Source organism: Danio rerio, chromosome 1, assembly GCF_049306965.1.
Source record: "Danio rerio strain Tuebingen ecotype United States chromosome 1, GRCz12tu, whole genome shotgun sequence".
Classification (NCBI taxonomy): Eukaryota; Metazoa; Chordata; class Actinopteri; order Cypriniformes; family Danionidae; genus Danio; species Danio rerio.
In genome coordinates this window covers 15,977,735-15,993,322 of record NC_133176.1, presented here as the reverse complement: position 1 = coordinate 15,993,322, position 15,588 = coordinate 15,977,735, and the positions used below count along the sequence as shown (strand labels likewise).

Sequence of the window (15,588 nt, the reverse complement as noted above, 5' to 3'; positions counted from 1 at the left end):
TTAGCTAAGTTGTTGGTGTCTAGTTGCGGTTTCTTAATAATAGGCTTAATAACAGCTAGCTTGTAAGAGTTTGGAACATGGCCTATAGATAAAGAAGAGTTGATAATGTTAAGAAGAGGTTCTCCTATAGCAGGTAACAGCTCTTTCAGTAATTTTGTTGGAATTGAGTCTAGCATACACGTAGCTGGTTTAGAGCTATTTATAATTAATTTACAATTTTTAATTTATTTACATTAATCAATACACAAGACTAAAGAAAGCCTAATGGAAAATCTGTGCTTTGTGACAATGATCTAAGAGATCTTATCAGATCAGTGAAGTTTATTTTTCAGTTTGGCTGAAGTGAAAACAGTTTTTGATAAAAACAAACAAAAAATTAAGCACATTATTATTAGCCCTGTAAGATTTTTTTTTTTTTTTTTTTTTTGGCTACAGAACCAAACACTGTTGTCCTATGATTTGCCTAAATTAAACTAACTTTAGTTAACCTAATTAACCCAGTGAGCCTTTAAACTGCACTTTAAGCTGAATACTAGTGTCTTGTAAAATAACTATTAAAATATTGAGTCATGAGTTATTAGAGATTATTTATTTAACATATTATGTTTAAAAATGTGTTGCAAAAGATATTTTCTCAATTAAACCGTGCTGGGGAATTATTTAATCATTCATTACACTCAGAATAATTTATTTCAAGTGTTTATTTCAGTTCATTTTGATGATTATGGATTACAGCGAATATTAGTGTCAATTATAGTTTATCTCTTCATAATATAGCTGTGCTTTAATGATAAGTTTACATGTTTACCTAAAGTTTTATTATTTCAATATTATTTGAATGAATTTTATCGATAATTAATGCAAAGTCCTGCAAATAATTAAGCAACACAATCCTGCAGCCATAGTCCGACTTCAAATACAGAAATAATGTATATTTAATAAAGTATATTAGTAAAATAAGTGTTTATAATTAGTTTTTAAAGTGTATCTTAGTTTCTAATAATACTTTAAATTAAATTAACAGCAAATTCATTATATTTTGTAAAACGATGATTTATAGTGTATTTAATATTAGAATCTTTAACTTCTGATTTTCCAACCACTTTTAGCAAATTCATCCGTGTTAAACTCATATTTTTCATTATTGTGTGTAATCAGTTAAGATAAAATAAAATGAATATAATAACTAAATATATATTCACTTTAATAATGGCCTGTTGTTCATTTTAGAGCAAGAGTCTCCTTGTGCTGAACGGTTTAACAGCACCTCCACATCACCTGCATCAGAGTGTGTTTTCTGCTGGAATCTGCTGTTCAGTGTGTGTTCGGTGTGTGTTCTCCTCTTCTCCATCTGCGTCTACTGCCTCTGTCAGAAGAAAACTACAGGTCATCAGCTATTCGTAAAAAATGTATATCTCAAATTATAAAATGTAAATTATTCTTATCTTTTGTTAAGTTTCTGTAGGTTCTGGGGCTGAGAACAGACATGTTGAGGTATGAGCACATTTTGAGAATAATTTTAATATATATTATTCGCAATAGTTTAGCAGCAACATAAATTACATCTATATAATGTAATATATTTATTTGTTTATTTATTTGTTTATTATTTTAATTAAATATATTCTGTTTCAGGCTGGTGAAGAAGTGTGTTATGCTTCATTAGACATGCCTTCCACACAGCAACAAAGGCAGAGGAATGAAAAAGGCTCAGAGTTCAGACTTCAGTATTTATTCTGATGTCAGAACCAGCAGAATGTAAAGTAGAGTAAACTAAAGTCATTGTTCTTTAGTAGAAATATGATTCAAAAGAGTGTTAATGACAATGTTCTGGCATCTGCATCCTATTTTCATTGATTCTAATATTGTAAGTTTTTAATGATTAAAAATGTAAATACATTTAAGAAAGGTTAAATGTTTTTTCAGAATATTTGACTTGCAGTCTCAGAAAGGACTCAGTGTTGTTTCTGGGTCTCTCAGTTTAATATAATTTAAGCCAATCACATGAGTGCATATGCAGTAGTACTCCCAGCTAAAACTGAAGTTCTTAAACTCTTTTCATGCCACAAAACAAACATCTCCCTGCTACAACAACAGAAATGTAGAATGCAAATGTACATGTAACAGAGCTCTGAACATTCCTTATATTAAAAAAACAAAAAACTAGGTCTTAGATCATCAGATGTGTACACCATTTCAGAGGTTTTACTGCTACTGTGGGCAAATTACCACAACAACTCCACCAAAACTTATATATCATAGATCTATAAGATCATTTCATGGAATAACAACCAAAACAATATTTCATCACACCTTTAGCCTCAGTCAGTAGAGCTGCAATCTTCATTTTAAAACCATTATGAAAACCTCCATTAAGAGGACTTAAATGGATAGTTCACCCCAAAATAACAATTCTTTATCATTAACTCCCTTTCACTTGCTCCAAACCTGTTTGAGTTTCTTTATTCTGTTCAATACAAAAGAAGATATTTTGAAGAAAGCTGAAAAGCTGTACCCATTGACTTGTTTGTTTTTGCTACTATGAAAGTCAACGGTTACAGGTTTTCAGCTTCTTCAAAACATTTTATTTTGTGCAAAACAGAAAACAAGAAACTCTTAAAGATTTGAAACCGCTTGAGTTTGAGTAAACAGTGAGTAAATCTGGATTTCTGTGTGAACTCTCCCTTTATTTGAGCTCTCTCCAGTCACTCTAGGAAGACACTACACCTGGATTATTTGTCTAAATAATACGTTTATTATTAAAATCCCTATTAACATTAAATTCATCTGAAGCGGTGGCTTAGTGCAGGTAAAGGGGCCCCGGCCCTGGGTGAGTCGGCCATTAGTTAATGCCCACTCCTCATTCTGCAGGTGATCAGGAAGCAGTTCTCTGCACTTCCTGTGTGACTCCTGCTCACCCTACACAAATCATTAAGATCATTAATCCAGACTGACCCTAACAACACAATCAAAGCCATGAGTGCGTCACTCAGATAAGTGTCAAGTCACTGGCCACCTGTTCACTGTAACCAGGGATGGCGCTCAATATCGTCCAAACTGGGCCGATCAGCCGCCGCTGGACTGAGACACCAGCCAATCAGCTGACGGCACTCTGATACACACAACACCGTGTTCAGAAACACAGAGCAACACACTTCTGCTGATCTCTCAGTGAGTCTCTTACCTGTTGACAGAGTTATGGGGAAGGTCAGTTTGCTCCTGGACGTGACCCTCAGTGAGCCTCCGAAGGGGAAACGGTTGCACAGGATGTTGAAGAGGGTCACTCCTACTGACCACACCGTAGCTGGACCCGCATGGTAGCGCTGTCTGCAGAACCACTCAGGTGGAGCGTATTGAATAGTTCCTGAGAGACACAAGGAGACACAAACACCCGTTCAAAACACTCCAGCACACACAAATTCCCTTTGGTGGATCATCAAAAGCTCACAAACATCCACAGAGTGTTTCCTTCTGCAACACAAACCCACCTGCGAAGTATTTGTAGGCCGAGCGCTTGAGCAGATCTCCACAGCCGAAGTCCAGCAGCTTGATGTCCTGGGACTCTGTGGAGATCAGCAGGTTCTCTGGCTTGACGTCCCGGTGCAGGACTCCGCGGCTCTCGCAGTGTTTCAGAGCCGCGATCAGCTGCACCAGCACTTTCTTGGCCAGACCCTCATCCAGACAGTCGTTCTCCTCACAGTAGCTCTGGAGGTCTTGGCAGGGATCCGGACGCTCCAGGATCAGGATGTAGCGTCTGGGACGGTCAAACCAGTCTAGCAGCTGCAGGACGTTGGGGCAGGCAGGAGCTGAATTGACGCGGGTCATCAGTGCCACCTCCAGCGGCAGCCGACCCTGACCTTCCTGCAGGACAAACGATTGGATTCAGAACCCAATGAAACATCAAACACAACAACAGGTTCACACTGAACTCACAACTCTCAGTCTCCTCTGTGTCCGCTCTTTAGACACATACTTGATGGCGACCTGTAGACAGATAAAGCATAATAAATCACACCTGCCTGATCCTCACACATCACATTTACTGAGATCAGGATTTCTAAAGGCTGTTTGAATGAAGAGCGGAGAAAACGACTTACTGGCAGTCCATCAGACCTGCGCATCCCAGCAAACACAGAGCCAAATCCACCGTCTCCCAGCAGTGGGCCCTTTGCATACGCGTCTGCAACACAGAGGAGCAGTAGAAATGTGTGTTCAAAGAAAACATGCAGCAGTAGAGAAAACTGTAAAAGAGCATTACTGAAACATCATCATCACTTCTTCAATAAGCCATTCTGACCTCTGCGAGAGCGTTTGAGAGCTCTTCTAGATGAGGTGGACGGACGTTCATCTTCTGGTGTTTGCTGGCTGCCGCTCTGCCGCTTCCTCTTCCTGTTACCCTGATCTGTGGACACAGATTTGGCCAACAGGGAAGGCAGAGGTGCGAGAAATCCATCAAGCTCTTGGCTCACGGTCTGGGTTTCACCATCACCATCATGTGTCCTGACGTCCTGAACAGCTGCCTGGATGAAAGCAGAACTCCTGGATCTGGAGCGGCCTGAGACAACGACAACAACAACAACATATCACGTTTATCATAAGATTATAAGAATTAATCAACAATTAACTTTAGTAGCTGCATCTACAGAGAATAAAAGACATCTGATCACTTATATCGGGGAACAGTTGTGTTGAAATGGGTTCATTTGTACCAGTTTATTTACATCACATTTCCCCAAACATTACACAACATCATATCATGATTGATCATAAACAAATAAAAACTAAAACACTCACTGCGGTTTTCACCCATCTGACAAACTCCTCCAAACTCCAGCAAACCTGAAAACAAGAACAAAGATCAAATATCAATAAAAATGTCAATAAAAACAAGATCAAAATCAAAATAAACACAACAAAAGAGCAACAAAACGTGTCAAAAGGAATAATTTCAGCTCTGAGCGTCGATCTCCTTGTAAAATAAAAGTCTTCTGTCAGAAATTCTCTGGTCTCCTTGAAGAATCGCAGTATCAGCACAGTAATCCTCAGCAAATGTCTCAGAAATTCGCCTCTCCTCAATCAACAGATAGCGGCGAGTCTCGGTGTTTATATATGGAGTCAAATCATAACACGCGTTGCTATAGCAACCACAATTTGAATCGCCAATCTGAATCACGTGAGTAAACGATTCATCTCATCTCAACATATAAATAATAAATAATTAATAATAATAATAAACATAGTTAAAATAATAATAATTATAATAATAATAATAATGAAGTTTAAATCAATTAATTTATAATTCACGAAACTGTAATAATAATGCTAAATGAGCAAGATTGGTTTGACAAGGTTTGACTTTGTAAAATGTACAGCTATTTAGGAATTAATTAAATTAAAATAATAAAATTGACTCATATATTTTCTATTAGTGGCCCAAGCAATGTAAGTGCATGCTGTTTAATTACACGTACAGTGCTAACTGCTCACGTAGATATTAGGAATATAAGTTAAAAAAAGTTTATTATTGTAAATAATAGAAAGTAAATTAAATCGTTCACAATTTCTATGTCTATGCCTATATTTTACAGTCTATGGTCTACGCACGATTTCAGATCACATGGCCGTTTGTATCATCATCTGGTAGGCTACATGGTTCAGTAATATTTATGTACTTTTCATTGGCTCTTGTTTTCAGATTTAATATTATTAAGTTTTATTAATGTTTTCGTTATTTTTGGATGTATGTGAAGGCTTTTTAAGGGACTTTGTGTTCACTCAAGGGCTAGAAAGCACAAAAGTTCACCTGCCGAATGAGTTCCCGCGTCTGACCACAAGATGGCGTCCACAGCAGAAAGGTGCAAGTTTATAAATACATTATTTCTGTTTGTATGAATCTAAATAGCTGTTTTCATCACTAATATACAGCTTTCAATAAGCTAAATTACTATCACAAGGTCTGTAATGACAATTAGCTTATACGTTTGCTAGAATTTTCCTAACCTATCTAGCCTTGTTCATTTATATTAAAACAAAAAAAGATTGTATTTTATTCAGAAAAACATCTCTCGTTTGTCATTACGTTTGATGATTTGATGTGATTTGAGCTTCTGAACTTCTGTTAAGGGTGCAAAGTCTGCATTGAAGCGGCCTGATTTTATACACCAGTTTACAGTAGTAAAAATATATCAAAGTTAATTAAAGTAAACATATTAAAGGTAAACAGGTTTCTATTTTTTGAATATAGTTAAAAATTATTTATAAAATGAATAATATGATTAATAATATGATTCATTTATTATATTGATATACATTTTTCATATTAAATTATCTCTGGGTCATAAAGGATTCTGCTTGCAGCCTACAGTACATCAGCTTTCAGGCTCAGTGCTGTGTTTCTTCTTCTTCTTCTTGGTCTTTACTGACGCTCCTGGTGCAGTGATGTTGCAGTTGCTGTGAAAAGCTAGGCGAGAACACAAACCACAAGTGTTTTTATTCAGGCATGCAACAGACTGAATGTCCTAAAACTGTTTGTGGTCAAGCTGGTGATCTTGCATGCTCAATACACACATCAATGCATGAGATAAACTGTGGTTAGACAAAAACAGAAATAAGAAAAGTAAGAAAATATTTAGTGCACGCTGCAGCTGTAAATGTTGCTTTTATTATTTTCATGACTTGGAATTGATGAGAAACTGAAGATGCAAAAGTCTGATTTATTAAAACACGTGCCATGAATCAGAGACAGTGTAAACAGCACACAACTGAGGTTTGATTTATTTAAAGAAGAGCAGAGCAATGCAACATATACGAGTGCAACATTCAACATTTAAACCAAATTGTAATAATCATTCAACAAAATTTCCTTTCATAAAGCAAATCCATCTGTTTGTATTTCCTATTATCTTTTAATTTCTACATTAGACCTTCTTTAGTTGTTGAGAAATGACAGTATCCTGTTCACTGATCAGACACTTATAATGAATTTAATGTGAGAAGAGAGTTTAGTGTGGAGTAAATTCAGCACAATGGACAGCTCCCTGCAGTGCTGAACTGACTGAACCACATCTGCAGGAGGAAATGCTACAGAGATGTTTAATTACTGCTGAATAATTACTGAACAATATTGAATATTGAAAATCTAACCCATCAGTAGTGATTACTAATTAAACATTTATTTTATATATAAATTAAGGTAAAAGGCGATTATATAAAAATCCTGTTGGGCTTATTCGCTCTAAGACATGCTTTGATAATCATATTTCTTTTAAAGTAATACGGTTTTGTCAATGTTAATAAAAGGAAACACTGAGTTTGTATAATCATTTCTTTTTGTAATTGAACACTCACTTTACAGCTCTTCATCTCTCAGAAAACTCCCTCATTAAACCAATAGTTGCCCTCGCGCACATTAATTCAATTCAATTCAATTCAGCTTTATTTGTATAGCGCTTTTACAATGTAGATTGTGTCAAAGCAGCTTCACATAAATGGTCATAGTAACTGGAACAGTGTGGTTCAGGTTTTAGTGTTTAAGTTCAGTTCAGTTCAGTTTAGCTCTGTTCAGTGTGATTTAATCATTACTGAGAGTTCAAACACTGAAGAGCAAATTCATCGATGCGTAGCTCTACCAATCCTGAACCATGCGAGGCAGTGGCGACAGCGGAGAGGGAAAAAAAACTTCACCTGATGGGAGTGAAGAAAAAAAACCTTGAGAGAACCAGACTCAGTTGGGCACGACCATTTTAATTTCTCCGCTGGCCAAAAGTCTTGTGCAGAAATTCATTCGCCGTGGTTTATGCGGAAGATGGCCTCAATGAAGACTCGTCTGTCCCTGGAGCGTCGCTGGAATCAGACTCATGTTCTCCACTCCCCACGACCATCAGCGCAGCAGCAGCTCAGGATATGGCCTGGTCCCGGATATGGAATCCTTGGGATCATCACGTCGCTGGTCTTGGATCCAATCAGTGACTCCGCCTAATCTGAGGACCTCGGGATGAGTATCCCCAGGTGAAAATAGAGAATAAAGAGAATAATTAGCGTAGCTGCTGTTCATAGTGTATATAAGCAAGATGTAGAAGCCAGTGTGGAACCCGCTAGGTGATGCACTGAGTGTATGCTTTACTAAACAGATAGGTCTTTAATCTAGTTTTGAACTGGGAGAGTGTGTCTGAGCCTCGGACATTACCAGGAAGGCTATTCCAGAGTGTAGGAGCCATGAAAGAGAAGGCTCGACCTCCTTTACTTGATTTTGCTATTCTAGGTACTACCAGAAGCCCTGAATTTTGAGATCTTAAGGAGCGAGTTGGTTCGTAGCGAGACAGAAGGTTGGTTAGATAAACAGGAGCTAGATTATTTAGAGCTTTATAGGTGAGAAGTAATATTTTAAATTCAATACGAAATTTAACAGGCAGCCAGTGTAAGGAGGATAAAATTGGGGTTATATGATCATATTTTCTGGACCTGGTCAGAACTCTGGCTGCTGCATTTTGTACTAATTGAAGTTTGTTAATAGAGGATGCTGGGCAGCCAGCAAATAGAGCATTACAGTAATCCAGTCTCGAAGTCATAAAAGCATGGACTAGCTTTTCTGCATCTGAGATGGATAGCATATTTCGTAATTTAGCGATATTTCTCAGATGAAAGAAGGCAGTTTTTGTGACATGGGATATATGGTTTTTAAAAGTTAGATTGCTGTCTAATATGACACCCAAATCTTTTATAGTAGAGCTAAAGCTAACTTTGTATCCCTCTAATTGTAAATTGAGTTGCGAGATCTGCTGTGTGCAAGATTTAGGCCCAATAAGTAATAATTCTGTTTTGTCTGAGTTTAAGAGAAGAAAATTGTTGGTCATCCAGTCTTTGATGTCTTTGATACACTCAGTTAGTTTAGAAAGTTCAGACGTCTCGTCAGGTTTAGTGGAAATATATAATTGAGTATCATCTGCATAGCAGTGAAAGCTGATCCCATGTCTTCTAATAATGTCTCCCATAGGTAGCATGTAAATTGTAAACAGTAAAGGGCCTAAAACTGATCCTTGAGGAACCCCATACTTTACTGGGCAGATTTGTGAAGGCTGTCCATTAAGATTTACAAACTGGTAGCGGTCAGTTAAGTATGACTTAAACCATTGTAGAGCCTGTCCCTGGACACCTGTAGACTTTAAACGATTTATGAGGATATTGTGGTCAATGGTATCAAATGCCGCACTAAGATCGAGTAAAACTAATAGCGAGACGCACCCTCGGTCAGCAGCTAAGAGTAAATCGTTGGTTATTTTCACTAAGGCGGTTTCTGTACTGTGGTGAGCCCTGAAACCTGACTGAAACACTTCAAAAATATTGTTCGTCTGCAGATAAGAGCATAATTGAGTGGAAACAACTTTTTCTAGTATTTTAGACATAAATGGAAGATTAGAAATAGGCCTATAGTTAGCTAAGTTGTTGGTGTCTAGTTGCGGTTTCTTAATAATAGGCTTAATAACAGCTAGCTTGTAAGAGTTTGGAACATGGCCTATAGATAAAGAAGAGTTGATAATGTTAAGAAGAGGTTCTCCTATAGCAGGTAACAGCTCTTTCAGTAATTTTGTTGGAATTGAGTCTAGCATACACGTAGCTGGTTTAGAGCTATTTATAATTAATTTACAATTTTTAATTTATTTACATTAATCAATACACAAGACTAAAGAAAGCCTAATGGAAAATCTGTGCTTTGTGACAATGATCTAAGAGATCTTATCAGATCAGTGAAGTTTATTTTTCAGTTTGGCTGAAGTGAAAACAGTTTTTGATAAAAACAAACAAAAAATTAAGCACATTATTATTAGCCCTGTAAGATTTTTTTTTTTTTTTTTTTTTTTGGCTACAGAACCAAACACTGTTGTCCTATGATTTGCCTAAATTAAACTAACTTTAGTTAACCTAATTAACCCAGTGAGCCTTTAAACTGCACTTTAAGCTGAATACTAGTGTCTTGTAAAATAACTATTAAAATATTGAGTCATGAGTTATTAGAGATTATTTATTTAACATATTATGTTTAAAAATGTGTTGCAAAAGATATTTTCTCAATTAAACCGTGCTGGGGAATTATTTAATCATTCATTACACTCAGAATAATTTATTTCAAGTGTTTATTTCAGTTCATTTTGATGATTATGGATTACAGCGAATATTAGTGTCAATTATAGTTTATCTCTTCATAATATAGCTGTGCTTTAATGATAAGTTTACATGTTTACCTAAAGTTTTATTATTTCAATATTATTTGAATGAATTTTATCGATAATTAATGCAAAGTCCTGCAAATAATTAAGCAACACAATCCTGCAGCCATAGTCCGACTTCAAATACAGAAATAATGTATATTTAATAAAGTATATTAGTAAAATAAGTGTTTATAATTAGTTTTTAAAGTGTATCTTAGTTTCTAATAATACTTTAAATTAAATTAACAGCAAATTCATTATATTTTGTAAAACGATGATTTATAGTGTATTTAATATTAGAATCTTTAACTTCTGATTTTCCAACCACTTTTAGCAAATTCATCCGTGTTAAACTCATATTTTTCATTATTGTGTGTAATCAGTTAAGATAAAATAAAATGAATATAATAACTAAATATATATTCACTTTAATAATGGCCTGTTGTTCATTTTAGAGCAAGAGTCTCCTTGTGCTGAACGGTTTAACAGCACCTCCACATCACCTGCATCAGAGTGTGTTTTCTGCTGGAATCTGCTGTTCAGTGTGTGTTCGGTGTGTGTTCTCCTCTTCTCCATCTGCGTCTACTGCCTCTGTCAGAAGAAAACTACAGGTCATCAGCTATTCGTAAAAAATGTATATCTCAAATTATAAAATGTAAATTATTCTTATCTTTTGTTAAGTTTCTGTAGGTTCTGGGGCTGAGAACAGACATGTTGAGGTATGAGCACATTTTGAGAATAATTTTAATATATATTATTCGCAATAGTTTAGCAGCAACATAAATTACATCTATATAATGTAATATATTTATTTGTTTATTTATTTGTTTATTATTTTAATTAAATATATTCTGTTTCAGGCTGGTGAAGAAGTGTGTTATGCTTCATTAGACATGCCTTCCACACAGCAACAAAGGCAGAGGAATGAAAAAGGCTCAGAGTTCAGACTTCAGTATTTATTCTGATGTCAGAACCAGCAGAATGTAAAGTAGAGTAAACTAAAGTCATTGTTCTTTAGTAGAAATATGATTCAAAAGAGTGTTAATGACAATGTTCTGGCATCTGCATCCTATTTTCATTGATTCTAATATTGTAAGTTTTTAATGATTAAAAATGTAAATACATTTAAGAAAGGTTAAATGTTTTTTCAGAATATTTGACTTGCAGTCTCAGAAAGGACTCAGTGTTGTTTCTGGGTCTCTCAGTTTAATATAATTTAAGCCAATCACATGAGTGCATATGCAGTAGTACTCCCAGCTAAAACTGAAGTTCTTAAACTCTTTTCATGCCACAAAACAAACATCTCCCTGCTACAACAACAGAAATGTAGAATGCAAATGTACATGTAACAGAGCTCTGAACATTCCTTATATTAAAAAAACAAAAAACTAGGTCTTAGATCATCAGATGTGTACACCATTTCAGAGGTTTTACTGCTACTGTGGGCAAATTACCACAACAACTCCACCAAAACTTATATATCATAGATCTATAAGATCATTTCATGGAATAACAACCAAAACAATATTTCATCACACCTTTAGCCTCAGTCAGTAGAGCTGCAATCTTCATTTTAAAACCATTATGAAAACCTCCATTAAGAGGACTTAAATGGATAGTTCACCCCAAAATAACAATTCTTTATCATTAACTCCCTTTCACTTGCTCCAAACCTGTTTGAGTTTCTTTATTCTGTTCAATACAAAAGAAGATATTTTGAAGAAAGCTGAAAAGCTGTACCCATTGACTTGTTTGTTTTTGCTACTATGAAAGTCAACGGTTACAGGTTTTCAGCTTCTTCAAAACATTTTATTTTGTGCAAAACAGAAAACAAGAAACTCTTAAAGATTTGAAACCGCTTGAGTTTGAGTAAACAGTGAGTAAATCTGGATTTCTGTGTGAACTCTCCCTTTATTTGAGCTCTCTCCAGTCACTCTAGGAAGACACTACACCTGGATTATTTGTCTAAATAATACGTTTATTATTAAAATCCCTATTAACATTAAATTCATCTGAAGCGGTGGCTTAGTGCAGGTAAAGGGGCCCCGGCCCTGGGTGAGTCGGCCATTAGTTAATGCCCACTCCTCATTCTGCAGGTGATCAGGAAGCAGTTCTCTGCACTTCCTGTGTGACTCCTGCTCACCCTACACAAATCATTAAGATCATTAATCCAGACTGACCCTAACAACACAATCAAAGCCATGAGTGCGTCACTCAGATAAGTGTCAAGTCACTGGCCACCTGTTCACTGTAACCAGGGATGGCGCTCAATATCGTCCAAACTGGGCCGATCAGCCGCCGCTGGACTGAGACACCAGCCAATCAGCTGACGGCACTCTGATACACACAACACCGTGTTCAGAAACACAGAGCAACACACTTCTGCTGATCTCTCAGTGAGTCTCTTACCTGTTGACAGAGTTATGGGGAAGGTCAGTTTGCTCCTGGACGTGACCCTCAGTGAGCCTCCGAAGGGGAAACGGTTGCACAGGATGTTGAAGAGGGTCACTCCTACTGACCACACCGTAGCTGGACCCGCATGGTAGCGCTGTCTGCAGAACCACTCAGGTGGAGCGTATTGAATAGTTCCTGAGAGACACAAGGAGACACAAACACCCGTTCAAAACACTCCAGCACACACAAATTCCCTTTGGTGGATCATCAAAAGCTCACAAACATCCACAGAGTGTTTCCTTCTGCAACACAAACCCACCTGCGAAGTATTTGTAGGCCGAGCGCTTGAGCAGATCTCCACAGCCGAAGTCCAGCAGCTTGATGTCCTGGGACTCTGTGGAGATCAGCAGGTTCTCTGGCTTGACGTCCCGGTGCAGGACTCCGCGGCTCTCGCAGTGTTTCAGAGCCGCGATCAGCTGCACCAGCACTTTCTTGGCCAGACCCTCATCCAGACAGTCGTTCTCCTCACAGTAGCTCTGGAGGTCTTGGCAGGGATCCGGACGCTCCAGGATCAGGATGTAGCGTCTGGGACGGTCAAACCAGTCTAGCAGCTGCAGGACGTTGGGGCAGGCAGGAGCTGAATTGACGCGGGTCATCAGTGCCACCTCCAGCGGCAGCCGACCCTGACCTTCCTGCAGGACAAACGATTGGATTCAGAACCCAATGAAACATCAAACACAACAACAGGTTCACACTGAACTCACAACTCTCAGTCTCCTCTGTGTCCGCTCTTTAGACACATACTTGATGGCGACCTGTAGACAGATAAAGCATAATAAATCACACCTGCCTGATCCTCACACATCACATTTACTGAGATCAGGATTTCTAAAGGCTGTTTGAATGAAGAGCGGAGAAAACGACTTACTGGCAGTCCATCAGACCTGCGCATCCCAGCAAACACAGAGCCAAATCCACCGTCTCCCAGCAGTGGGCCCTTTGCATACGCGTCTGCAACACAGAGGAGCAGTAGAAATGTGTGTTCAAAGAAAACATGCAGCAGTAGAGAAAACTGTAAAAGAGCATTACTGAAACATCATCATCACTTCTTCAATAAGCCATTCTGACCTCTGCGAGAGCGTTTGAGAGCTCTTCTAGATGAGGTGGACGGACGTTCATCTTCTGGTGTTTGCTGGCTGCCGCTCTGCCGCTTCCTCTTCCTGTTACCCTGATCTGTGGACACAGATTTGGCCAACAGGGAAGGCAGAGGTGCGAGAAATCCATCAAGCTCTTGGCTCACGGTCTGGGTTTCACCATCACCATCATGTGTCCTGACGTCCTGAACAGCTGCCTGGATGAAAGCAGAACTCCTGGATCTGGAGCGGCCTGAGACGTTTATCATAAGATTATAAGAATTAATCAACAATTAACTTTAGTAGCTGCATCTACAGAGAATAAAAGACATCTGATCACTTATATCGGGGAACAGTTGTGTTGAAATGGGTTCATTTGTACCAGTTTATTTACATCACATTTCCCCAAACATTACACAACATCATATCATGATTGATCATAAACAAATAAAAACTAAAACACTCACTGCGGTTTTCACCCATCTGACAAACTCCTCCAAACTCCAGCAAACCTGAAAACAAGAACAAAGATCAAATATCAATAAAAATGTCAATAAAAACAAGATCAAAATCAAAATAAACACAACAAAAGAGCAACAAAACGTGTCAAAAGGAATAATTTCAGCTCTGAGCGTCGATCTCCTTGTAAAATAAAAGTCTTCTGTCAGAAATTCTCTGGTCTCCTTGAAGAATCGCAGTATCAGCACAGTAATCCTCAGCAAATGTCTCAGAAATTCGCCTCTCCTCAATCAACAGATAGCGGCGAGTCTCGGTGTTTATATATGGAGTCAAATCATAACACGCGTTGCTATAGCAACCACAATTTGAATCGCCAATCTGAATCACGTGAGTAAACGATTCATCTCATCTCAACATATAAATAATAAATAATTAATAATAATAATAAACATAGTTAAAATAATAATAATTATAATAATAATAATAATGAAGTTTAAATCAATTAATTTATAATTCACGAAACTGTAATAATAATGCTAAATGAGCAAGATTGGTTTGACAAGGTTTGACTTTGTAAAATGTACAGCTATTTAGGAATTAATTAAATTAAAATAATAAAATTGACTCATATATTTTCTATTAGTGGCCCAAGCAATGTAAGTGCATGCTGTTTAATTACACGTACAGTGCTAACTGCTCACGTAGATATTAGGAATATAAGTTAAAAAAAGTTTATTATTGTAAATAATAGAAAGTAAATTAAATCGTTCACAATTTCTATGTCTATGCCTATATTTTACAGTCTATGGTCTACGCACGATTTCAGATCACATGGCCGTTTGTATCATCATCTGGTAGGCTACATGGTTCAGTAATATTTATGTACTTTTCATTGGCTCTTGTTTTCAGATTTAATATTATTAAGTTTTATTAATGTTTTCGTTATTTTTGGATGTATGTGAAGGCTTTTTAAGGGACTTTGTGTTCACTCAAGGGCTAGAAAGCACAAAAGTTCACCTGCCGAATGAGTTCCCGCGTCTGACCACAAGATGGCGTCCACAGCAGAAAGGTGCAAGTTTATAAATACATTATTTCTGTTTGTATGAATCTAAATAGCTGTTTTCATCACTAATATACAGCTTTCAATAAGCTAAATTACTATCACAAGGTCTGTAATGACAATTAGCTTATACGTTTGCTAGAATTTTCCTAACCTATCTAGCCTTGTTCATTTATATTAAAACAAAAAAAGATTGTATTTTATTCAGAAAAACATCTCTCGTTTGTCATTACGTTTGATGATTTGATGTGATTTGAGCTTCTGAACTTCTGTTAAGGGTGCAAAGTCTGCATTGAAGCGGCCTGATTTTATACACCAGTTTACAGTAGTAAAAATA

At 37.1% G+C, this 15,588-nt stretch overlaps 2 protein-coding genes across 5 annotated transcripts; both read right to left on the bottom strand.

The window, feature by feature from the left end:
- Positions 1–35: 35 nt before the first annotated feature.
- On the bottom strand, positions 36–5,078 carry LOC141385403 (serine/threonine-protein kinase pim-3-like). Of its 2 annotated transcripts, XM_073949491.1 has the most exons (8): positions 4,795–5,078; positions 4,298–4,555; positions 4,098–4,180; positions 3,934–3,984; positions 3,489–3,861; positions 3,185–3,364; positions 3,017–3,112; positions 1,614–2,919 (listed from the first exon to the last, which is right to left on the bottom strand). In XM_073949491.1, the coding sequence occupies exons 1-7, from the start codon at positions 4,808–4,810 to the stop codon at positions 3,021–3,023; spliced, it is 1,053 nt and encodes a 350-aa protein (XP_073805592.1). In that variant the 5' UTR covers positions 4,811–5,078; the 3' UTR covers positions 1,614–2,919; positions 3,017–3,020. The 2 variants fall into 2 exon arrangements, with proteins under 2 accessions (XP_073805594.1, XP_073805592.1); XM_073949493.1 differs by lacking the exons at positions 1,614–2,919; positions 3,017–3,112 and adding an exon at positions 36–1,366.
- Positions 5,079–6,270: 1,192 nt separating this feature from the next.
- On the bottom strand, positions 6,271–14,483 carry LOC141385391 (serine/threonine-protein kinase pim-3-like). Of its 3 annotated transcripts, none has more exons than XM_073949490.1 (8): positions 14,200–14,483; positions 13,728–13,985; positions 13,528–13,610; positions 13,364–13,414; positions 12,919–13,291; positions 12,615–12,794; positions 10,709–10,796; positions 6,271–6,460 (listed from the first exon to the last, which is right to left on the bottom strand). In XM_073949490.1, the coding sequence occupies exons 1-7, from the start codon at positions 14,213–14,215 to the stop codon at positions 10,714–10,716; spliced, it is 1,044 nt and encodes a 347-aa protein (XP_073805591.1). In that variant the 5' UTR covers positions 14,216–14,483; the 3' UTR covers positions 6,271–6,460; positions 10,709–10,713. The 3 variants fall into 3 exon arrangements, with proteins under 3 accessions (XP_073805591.1, XP_073805590.1, XP_073805589.1); XM_073949489.1 differs by lacking the exon at positions 6,271–6,460 and adding an exon at positions 6,698–7,979; XM_073949488.1 differs by lacking the exons at positions 6,271–6,460; positions 10,709–10,796 and adding exons at positions 11,044–12,349; positions 12,447–12,542.
- Positions 14,484–15,588: the final 1,105 nt, after the last annotated feature.